Source organism: Pituophis catenifer, unplaced genomic scaffold, assembly GCF_029215685.1.
Source record: "Pituophis catenifer annectens isolate HBS135680 unplaced genomic scaffold, rPitCat1.0.hap2 SCAF_1, whole genome shotgun sequence".
Lineage (NCBI taxonomy): Eukaryota > Metazoa > Chordata > Lepidosauria > Squamata > Colubridae > Pituophis > Pituophis catenifer.
Genome location: NW_027256881.1, coordinates 335,594,212 through 335,604,985, shown reverse-complemented (window position 1 = coordinate 335,604,985; position 10,774 = coordinate 335,594,212). Strand labels below are relative to the sequence as shown.

The window sequence follows — 10,774 nt, the reverse complement described above, 5'->3', positions numbered from 1 at the left end:
CTCCCGAAAGCTTTTTTTTTTTTTTATCCGAAACAGCGAAGCGTCGCCGGGAGTTGTAGTTCTTCAGGCGACGCTGCCCGTAGGGCTGAGCGCGAGGCTAGACTACAAATCCCGGCATTCTCCGCGAGCGGACTGGTTGGGAACCGCCTTTCAAGTCATCTGACGAGGGGCGATAGGCTGACGCAGGGGTGGGCAAATGTGACCCTTTTACAACCTGTGGACTTCAACTCCCAGAATTCCTGAGACAGCTTGGCTGCCAAGCTGGGATGGGCCTCCTGAGACAGCTTGGCTGCCAAGCTGTCTCAGGAATTCTGGGAGTTGAAGTCCACAGGTTGTAAAAAGGCCACATTTGCCCACCCCTGGGTTGACGGATCCGTCCAAAGAGAAAGAAAATGTAAACTCCGTACTGGGGTAGAAGCATACGAAAAGCGTCGGATTACGGGTTCCGTTTGCCTGTTTCTCCTCTCTTGAGAAAATGTGAAAACTTATTATTGTAAGCATCCTGTTTACAATCCTATTGAAAACGTGTGAAATCTGGTGACCTCCAAAGATTTGGGAACGCAGCAACCGGCCTGGGAATGGCCAATTTGAAGATAACTGAAGTAGTAGATGGCTTCTGCCTTTCAAGGTCGACTAACAATAATAAAGAGACAAGAAGACAAGAAATATGCAGGCTAACACTTGATAATTTCTAACATTGGTTTTCTATCAAACACATCAAGTTTTATTTAATTACAGTCAATGACCACCAACCTCCCTCCCCCACAACCCTGAGAACTAACTAGCAGTCACATGAAACCTCAAAAATGAAGACTGAAATACTGAAGAATGAGAAGAATTGAATAAAATTGGATAGATAAAATAGAAATTTTATCTAAAATACGTGAATACAACACAATAGAAGAGGTGAAAATGTCAGAACTCCCAAGATTGTATCTTCTTATGCCTTTTGGGAGGCATTAAATTACTGACAAATGTTGAAATTGTAGTCAATAGTTTCTGATTCCATTCTTCTAAGATTTCCTTTAATATTTCTGATGTTATAATATTTATGCCCTTATTAAATGATATCAGGCTATTTAATTTAATTTAATATTTGAATTTATATACCGGCTATATTTCTACTCTTCTCTCTCTAGTTAAAATCTTTAGTCCCCTCTAATGTTCAATTTCTATCTTTCATTATGACTTGTAGTAATCAGAATAGCTAAAAGTCTGTTTCCCACAAGTGGTTCATTTTTTATGAATTTATAAATTTAGTTAATTCCAAAATCTTAAAGTAAAAGTCAATATTTCAAATTTGTCTGGACCCTTAATCCAGTTATAACTTTTTAAAATCTAAATCTTACTTAGTTTTTGCTGTTTTATTTCAAACATTTTAAGTTCTTAAGCTTGTAATTAGTTTTTCTTTTCTTGAAGATAACCTCACCTAATGAAAACTTTTCAGATTTGTCACTTGGAGGGTCTCTAATAGCTTTACAATGGTCAGTAGGCAATTTCCAAAACTGATTAGATAATCAGAATTTAGGGTCCTTCTGCAGAGGGATCTTCAATTCACCATACCTCTCCTGGAAGACCAGACAGAGCCTGGTTTGTGTTAATGGCTGTTATTTTAATGGATGCTGTGTGTTTTTATTTGTTTTTTTTTTGTTATATATGTTTTATCTATTTTATTGTAAGTTACCCATGTAGTAGGTTGCATTGCTATTATCCTATTATCTCATCTTTCTCACTTCTCATCTCTCTACCTTCTTCTATTGGTATATTATGATTTATCAATTGTTGTATCTTATGATTTATGATCTATGACTTATCACTCTGTTGTTTGTATGTATACTGAGAGCTTAAGCACCGGAGACAAATTTCTTTTGTATCCAATCACACTTGGCCAATAAAGAATTCTATTCTATTCTATTCTATTCTATTCTATTCTATTCTATTCTATTCTATTCTATTCTATTCTATTCTATTCTATTCCATTCCATTCCATTCCCTTCCCTTCCCTTCCCTTCCCTTCCATTCCATTCCATTCCAAATGTAGCTTTACAATTAATTCTTGCTCACTTAACTAGAAATGTTGACACGCTGATGGAATAATAATAGGGTGCTGAGCCTAAGATTCTACTATTTGCAGATAATACCTAAGGCTTTGCAGTTAAATCAATTCTATTCCTAGTTTCATTTTATCCAGAGATAATCAGCTTCCTCTGTGATGGTGGTGTCACACAGGGTCCTGAAGCTGAACTTGCACACCTATTGTGGGACAGGAAAAATAACTCCAGACAGGCAAATACCTTCTGTCCAAGAGTGTCTCCAAAATAGCTGGCTGGGGAATTCTGGAAGTTGAAGTCCACATATCTTCAAGTCACCAAGGCTGAGAAACACTGTTTTGGAGAATGTCAAGACGTGTGAATCCAGTTACACTCAAGGAACCGTAGAGTTAATGGGAGAAACTAAAATGAAGCAAACCGTTGCCCAGAATTGCTGTAACAGTGAGATAGGCAGCATAAAAATTTAATAAATAAATAGCTGTTCTGAAGGTACTTTATAGCTCATATAGATTGATGAATTAACCTTTGTCCTATGCCACATACTAAATGGTGGTTATTTGTAGCTATTTTTTAAAAAAATACAAGAAAGTGGGGAAAAAATACTCGATCCTGTTTTTCCATTCCATAAAACACTTTTATTTTGCTCGACTCAAACGTTCTTGTGTAATACTGTATACATCTATCTTTCTAGACATCTTATCGAAACATTTTATTTAAATACATAACATTGTTTTTTTAAAGTTTTTTTCTGAAAAAGTCCTGTTTTTCTGCGCTGCTCCCTCTCCCTCCCTGCTTTTAAATAAACATTTAGGCTTTCCTGTTTCAAAGCAAATTGGCCCCCAATAGAAAGTATAGGACTGCTTTTCCTTTAAAAAAATAGAAATTACCATTTTACACAACAAAACATTCAATGCAAACAGAAGCTGTTTTTCACCCTAAGCCTAAAATTATTTTCTTGTCTGTACTTTAGTAGTGTGTATGTGTGTGATGTATCCTTCCCCATGCCAATAAGCACTGCTGGCTGAGGACTATGGGCCCTGAAGTCAACATTTTTACAGGGCAACAGGTTGGGAAGATCCACATACAGTTTAATAAATGCACACTTATGGTACCGTATGTTTCATTCAGGAGGTCATCTAGTCCAACCCCCTGCTCACGCAGGAGACCTGTACTAGGGATGCGAACTGCTGAACTGCCGACCTTTCTGATTGACAAGCTCAGTGTCTTAGCCACTGAGCTACCTAGTCAGGCTGCATTCAAAACATAAAGCATAAAATCCAGGCTGCAGATGTATGGATTTTTCTGTTTGCACCAATATTCACAAGTATAAATATTTTATACCAATCAACCTTTTTTTTTTCTCTTCATACATAGTTGTGTGAGGGTTCTAGGGGTAATAAAATGCACATCTAAGCTTTCATTAAAAAAAAAGAATTATATAGGTATATATGCATGTGTTTATGTAGTACTATATAGAAAGCATCACTTAGAAAGGAATGGCCCCATTGTATGGCCTGGAGATTCATGTCATCTTTATACTGTAAACTCCTGAAAAACTTTTTGCCCACTAAGTTTTCTTTCTTTGTAACCTGTTTTTTTTTTTCCAGGTCCATAGTGGGTCATGGGCTAGAAACAAAAATTATTTTTGCTTTCTAGAATTTGAGCAGATTTATTCCAGGAATCACGTTCCAGAAATGTACAGGTGTGTGTGTGGAGGTGCCAAGTTTCACACTCAGCAATTGTCTCCTACACTGTTGCCATTTTATTGCTCAGAAGCCGATTCTAGATTTTGGATGGTTAACAACTAAAAAAGGGATTTTCTATTCTACAGATCTCTACTTGTTTCAAACAATTTTGATTGTTATGGTTTTCAAATTCAGCAACTATACTTGAGCAAGAGGCTTGAAATTGTGATTTTAAGAGATGCACCCCAAATCATAGGCCTTCTAGTTCCCTGGGAAAAGGAATGATTATGAAATCAATCTCTTACACCAAAGTTGGAAAATTTGCCTCAATTCCTGCTTGTTGTTGATAGGCTCTAAAATACAGGACATTTGTTTCTGGTTAATTATTAGAGCCCACTGCATTTTGGTTGGAAACATTTAAGCCACAGACCAATGAGCTGAAACCAACTGTTACAAAGCAGGAAACAAAAATGAAAACTGCCTCTGGATTTTAACCCCATAAAAGCTCCAATCTCATCATATGATAGAAACATGTTGATATGTTGGCACAGTACAACCAAACACATACCAACTAATCAAAGAATACTCTTAAAAATTGTAACTGGGCATTTTGAAGTCAAGAGAAAAGTGCACACTTTTTTAAAAAAGTAAGGATCCCATTCGGGGCTGAGAGGAACCCCAAAACATACAGTTTGTTGCCAGCATAACATAAGCAATGATTTGTAAGGGGGGGGGGAAGAATGTTAAGAGTTTTTACTATATTTAGGTCACATGAGATTGTTCAGTATAACTTCTGGCCATGGTTCTGTTACCGTTCTTTCCTTTAAGAAAAAAATAAAAGCTGCCATTTGACCCAAGAATAAATGACAAAAGTGCATTTTGCAAGCAATAGGAAAGTCAAACCTGCAATCTAAGAAGTCAAGCCACAATAAATTGGGAATCTGTCTTGCTGTAAACTGAAGCACTTCCTGTTGCTCTAAGTTGAAGTAAAGGGTGCTTTGTCTGTTTCAGGTAAGGATATTCCAGTGGTGGGTTGCTACTGGTTCGCACCAGATCGGGCGAACTGGTAGCGACGGTGGCAGGAGGCTCCGCCTACCCGCCCGGACGCTTCTGCACATGCACAGAAGCGCTCCATGCGCACGAGCGAACCGGTAGCGACGGGATTTGGAACCTGCCCCTGGGGTATTCATGTCTACCGCCTACACCTGTGTTTCTAAACCTTATTAACTTGAAGATGTCTACTCTTCAATTCCCAGAATTCCCTAGCCACTAGGGCTGGCTGGGGAATTCTGGGAGTTGAAGTCCACACATCTTCAAGTTGGTAAGGCTGAGAAACACTGAACTACACAAATAAAAGTCAGTGTTAAATTTCTTCTCCTAACCCACCACCAGAATGCTGCAGAGCCCCCATATTTATGCCTTCAAGAACCCATTGACCCCACTGTCTCAACCCACAGAAATAGAAACGGTGATTCATATCCTGCATTTCAAAGATTGCCAGCATTTAGCTCACCAGCTTAAAAAGAAGAGCGAATTAAATAATTGTTTCATTGAAAGGCAAAGCCCTTTGTTGCAGAGAAATCGTTGTGCAGCAGATGGAGAAGTTAAAAGGACAAACGAATTTAGAATCAAGGGAATGTAGAATTGATTTCAGCCTTGGGTAAAAACTAGAGAAGCAAAAGGCAAGATCCTGAATCGGATGAATAATTCAGAGAGCTCGGGGGAAATGGAGTATTTTCTGGAATTCTGAATGTCTAGATTTCCCATTTTCAAGCATCTGGGCAACGCAGCCATTACAGACAATCCTTTATTTACCACCATTTGTTTAGCGGCCTGTCAAAATTACGACGATACTTAAAAAGTGATTTATGACCGTATTCTCACATTTATCACCGCTGGAGCATCCCCATGGTCCCGCTTGGCAAGTGACTCATATTTATGATGGTTACAGTGTCCCTGGGGTGATCAACTTTTGTGACCTTCTGACAAGCAAAGTCAGTCAATGGGGAAGCCAGATTCACTAAACCACCGTGTTACTAACTTAACAACTGCAGTGATTCACTTAATAACTGTAACAATAAAGGTTGCAAAATGGGGGGCAAAGCTCACTTAACAACTGTCTCGCTTAGTAACGGAAATGTTGGGCTCCATTGTGTTTGTAAATCCAGGACTATCTGTATGCCTTGCCTTGCTGAAGGTAGCTGAGGCAGGGGTGAAATGCTCCTGGTTCGGACCGGATTGCCGGATCCGGTAGCGATGCCAGTGGCTGGTTCGGAGAACCGGTAACAAAAATCCCTGCGCCGCCCCCCCGCCCCACCATGCCCAGCTGAGCCACATGATCATCAGAGGCTTTTTTTTTTTTTACTTTTAAAAGCATTTTTTCTACCACCTCTTCCGACGAAAAAATGCTTTTAAAAGTAAAAAAAAAAGCCTCTGATGATCGCGCAGCTCAGCTGGGATCGTCAGAGGCTTTTCAAAGCATTTTTTTCTGCAACCTCTTGGCCGAAGAGGTGGTTAAAAAAAATGCTTTGAAGTCTCTGACGATCCCAGCTGAGTTGCCTGATGGCAGAGAGGCTTTTCAAAGCATTTTTTAAAAAGCCTCTCTGACGATCCCAGCTGAGTTGCCTGATCGGCAGAGGCTTTTCAAAGCATTAAAAAAAATGCTTTGAAAAGTTTTTTTTTTAAAAAGTTGGCTACGCCCACATCACATTAGCCCCCCCCAAGCCACGCCCACAGAACCAGTAGTAACAAATTTTACATTTTAGCCCTGAGCTGAGGGTCCATCCCACATGCATTCCAGAAGCATTCAGAGAGCTGAGGGAAAGATATATACCATTCTCTCCCTTGATCCCAGGTGGAAGGTATTGCTTACTTAAGGAGTTAAGAATTGATGGCCCTCCATAAACTGTAAAGCTACCACTGCCATAAACACCACCAAACAGGACCCACAGGATACGGGCAGTCCTTGATTTACAACCATTCATTTAGTGATCGTTTGAAGTTACAGCACTGAAAAAGAGACTTGTAAGTATAACCAGTCCTCACACTTACGACCATCACAGTGTTCCCATGGTCACATGATCAAGATTTGGGCCCTTGGCAACCAGCATGTATTTATGACGGTTGCACTGGCCCAATTGGGTCACGTCGTCCCAATTGGCTTCCGATAAAGTCAGTAGAGAAAGCTGGATTCGCTAAACAACTGCAGTGAGACATTTAACAACAACAAATGGTTATAAACTTGGGCACGATTCGCTTAACCATCGCCTTTGCTCAGCCACAAAACAATCCTGGTCCCAATTGTGGTCGTGAGTCTGTCGTAAGTCTAGGACTATTTGCTTTGGCTGCTAGCAGCATCTGAAACGTTACAGGTTTGCCATTAGTTTGAGGAAAGCAGCCATGCCGTTTAAGCTGGTTTTGGAGGTTCCGTTGAGTGTGAACAGGAGAAAAATAAACCACCTTGCAAAGCTGAGCTATTTGTCATCTGGTTGATTCTACAGCACGGGTCTCCAACCTTGGCCACTTTAAGCCTGGTGGACTTCAACTCCCAGAATTCCCCAGCCAGCTTTGCTGGCTGGGGAATTCTGGGAGTTGAAGTCCGCCAGGCTTAAAGTGCCAAGGTTGGAGACCCGTGTTCTACAGTATTGGGCAGGCCCAAAGCAAGGGCCTCTACATTTAGCTGCAGACCTGTTCATCACCCATGTGGTGAATCGATACCAAGCAAGGGCTTCTTCTAATGGGCTTCTGCACCTGAAACATTGAATGAAGCTTTCTTGGGTCCCCAAAGGATTATAACATGGAGAAAGAACAAACATAATATATCAATAAGCCTTGGCCGATAGAGAGCCGTTGCTGTAGAACCGTATTTTTCAAACTTGGGAAGTTTTAAGATGTGCGGACTTCAACTTCCAGAAGCATGCTGGTTGGAGAATTGTGGGAGTTGAAGTCCGCGCGTCTTAAAACTTGCGTGTTTTAGAAAACTTGCTTTAGAAGCAATCGGATCATTCATCATCTAGCTTGGCAGCCAGTTATGGTTTAGCAGCTCCAATATCCATCCTCCCCAGCTGGGCCAATCACTGAGGATAATGGGCGCCAAAGTCCAATGTCATCCAGAGGCCATCCGTGTTTTTCTTTAAACGGATGCTTTTCCAGTTAACTTTGATAGCAGCAGTGTTTGTCGATGAAAAATACATCTTGATTTGCCATCGAACTTTACGCTTCTTTTTTAGAGGGTCCAGCCCTCCAGCTGCCCCCAGAATTGGAAACACAATTAAATTAAAAGTTCTCCTCCCCCACATATTCTTCCCACCACCACCACTTCTGTCCCATAATCTAGCAGGATTGTAATCCCTGTGTATGTGTGTGTTTGTGTGTGTGTGTCTCTCTCTCTTCCCACAAATTTCCATCTTCACGTTGAACAAGTCCACAAGATCTGGTTTTCCTTCTGTACGTCCAGCGTCCTATCATTCGAACCATGCCAGTGCCGGGGAAAAAGCAGAAACCAGCAAAAATATACATATTTATCCACACAGTGGGCCTAAAGAGGCGTTTCTGGGTTGGGCATCAGCTGGCTGTAAGTCTCATGAGTTTGGGTGGATGTGTTCACATGCCAGGGCAGAGAAACGCGTTCCGCTGAAACATGCTTTTGAGGAAAGGATAGGAATACTTAACACTACTTAATGCAGGATCTTCTCTACCGAATAGCATTTCACATTCATTTCACCAGTATGCCCAAAGTCCGCTGGATCCTTAAAAAGGTGCAATTACATTCAACAGCGACTGCAGATCACCGCAGGTCAACTGCAAGAGGAGGAGGAGGAGGAGGAGGAAAGCCAGGGTCACACAATCTTGTGGTTGATCCTTGATTTAAAATAAACCACAGGGTCAATTCTGCTTTCCCCCCATTCCAGAAGCCACAAAAAGTTTTGCCCTGCAAATTCTGCTTTAGCTCTCCTGAGGGTTGCTGTAATGGAGCTCCGAATTGAACACTTCTTTGTAGAGAGGAGGGAAATTTTTGGCCGTCTCCGGATGGACAAGGCGAAAAAGCTCCAGCTTATCTAAGTGAAGGCTGCAGATTGTCTTCATCAAGGGGAGCTTGGCAACCATCTGTGGGAAGGAAAAGGAGATGGGTTAGAGTAGGGACCTTGGAGGCCTTAATTAATTTAAAAAAACAAACAAAATCTGGAACTCCTGATTGAGAAGCAAAGCTACATGATAGAAATTTGGCTGTTTTTGAATGTTTTCCCTCCCTGAATCTCATGAAACTCCCATCAAGTTCTCGTTGAAATTCAGAATACAGTTGGGAAAAACTTGGGGTTAGATAGCAGGGCTCAAAGTGAGATCTATCAATTATGAAGAAATAGAGGGAGGAGACTGAATGTATACAGCTGCATATAAAGAAAAGCATAAAGAAAAAAGAAAAGGAAAAAATACAAGTAGTCCTCAATTTACAACCATTTTTAGTGACTGAAGTTACAATAACACTGCAAAAGTGACTAACAACCAGTCCTTGCAATTGTAACCATTGTAGCATCCCCACAATCACATGGTCAAAATTTTGGGTATTGGGCAACCAGGATGGATTTAGGACAATTGCTGTGTCCTGGGCCATTTGTAACCTTCCAATCAGGTTCTGACAAATAAAGTCAACAGAAGAAGTTGGATTTCCTTAACAACCATGTGATTTACTTAACAAATGCAGTAATTCGCTTAACAGCCGTGGCAAATAAAGATTGTAAATCGGGCACGATTTACTTACCAACCACTTTATTTAGCAATAGAAATTCTGATCCCAGCTGTGATGGTAAATCAAGGACTACTTGTCACTTAATAAGTATTATAATAGACACCCCCCCCCCCAACTGTTTACAACCCCATTTCAAAGTTATGGCCCTGCAGCGCTCTTGTAGTCATTTATCCTTATGGCCAAATGCAAAGATGCTGCAACATTCCCGCCTCTCTCTCCTCCCCATCTTGCATCTCCAGGACCCCAAAGGCCCTGGGCCTACTCCCCTGTCGGCCATTGCACGCTTATCTTTTGAAAAACTCCAGACCTCATGTTGGGGAAGGAAGTCAGGCCGTGTCTCCCTAGGACATGTGGCTGCCTCCTGGAAGCGGCCATCATTTTCATTGTACCTGTGATTTCTTGAAGGTGGGCCAAAATGGCGTCCACTTCCATGAGGCCGCTGCATAACCAAAGGATGAATCACTCCATTTTGCTGCCTTAACGCAATCTCCAAGGTCCTCCCTCACTCTGTGCTCTGCTTAAAACTCCCATATATTCATTTAACAGCCAAATTAGGGAGAGGAGGGGGTGGAGGTCATTAATTGAGGCCTTTTCACTTAATGGCATCACCACTTGTGACCATAATGGGCAGGCTCCATCACACTTGTGTCTCGTGGGCCACCTCAAGGATTAGCTGTAAAGCACTCTCTATTGCATGCTCTTTAAAGGGTTAATTTAAAGAAATGGCCTTCTCTTTGTATGCCAGTCCATGACATCCATCCCCAAGGGGGCCTGCAGGGAGGTGAAAAAAGTCGAGTTGATGGAGAAAACCATGCAATCAAGCCATGTAATGTGTCAACTCACGGAAAAAAGAGACAAGGTTCTGATTCCATGGTTGTGGCCACCATCTTGACTTTTTTGACCCTTCCTACAGACACACCTGTCTGCCTCCAAGGATACCCCATCCATTCCATCTATCCCTCGTTTCCCTGGGCTCAAGACTAAGCCAACATTTGGCCTATTCAAACCAAACAGGGTAGTTTTGAGCTCCCTCGGTTTAATTTACTTTCTCATCAATAGCTATTGAATGTTTGGAAATCTTGGAATTAGCCCCAGTGCAGGGGTGAAATCCAGCAGGTTCTGGCAGGTTCTGGAGAACCGGTAGTGGAAATTTTGAGTAGTTCAGAGAACCAACAAATACCACCTCTGGCTGGCCCCAGAGTGGGTTGGGAATGGAGATTTTGCAATATCCTTCCCCCAGGAGTGGGGAGGAAATGGGGATTTTGCACTATCCTTCCCCTGCCACGCCCACC

At 41.6% G+C, this 10,774-nt stretch overlaps 1 protein-coding gene across 1 annotated transcript in view; it reads right to left on the bottom strand.

Annotated features, from left to right (window-relative positions):
- Positions 1–8,659: 8,659 nt before the first annotated feature.
- The window catches only part of LOC139308292 (nuclear receptor ROR-beta-like), a 57,420-nt gene continuing 55,305 nt past the window's right edge, over positions 8,660–10,774 (bottom strand). The window contains exon 10 of the mRNA XM_070931794.1: positions 8,660–8,842. Within this exon, the coding sequence (XP_070787895.1) occupies positions 8,681–8,842 (162 nt within the window). The 3' untranslated portion in view covers positions 8,660–8,680. The remainder of the gene's footprint in view (positions 8,843–10,774) is intronic.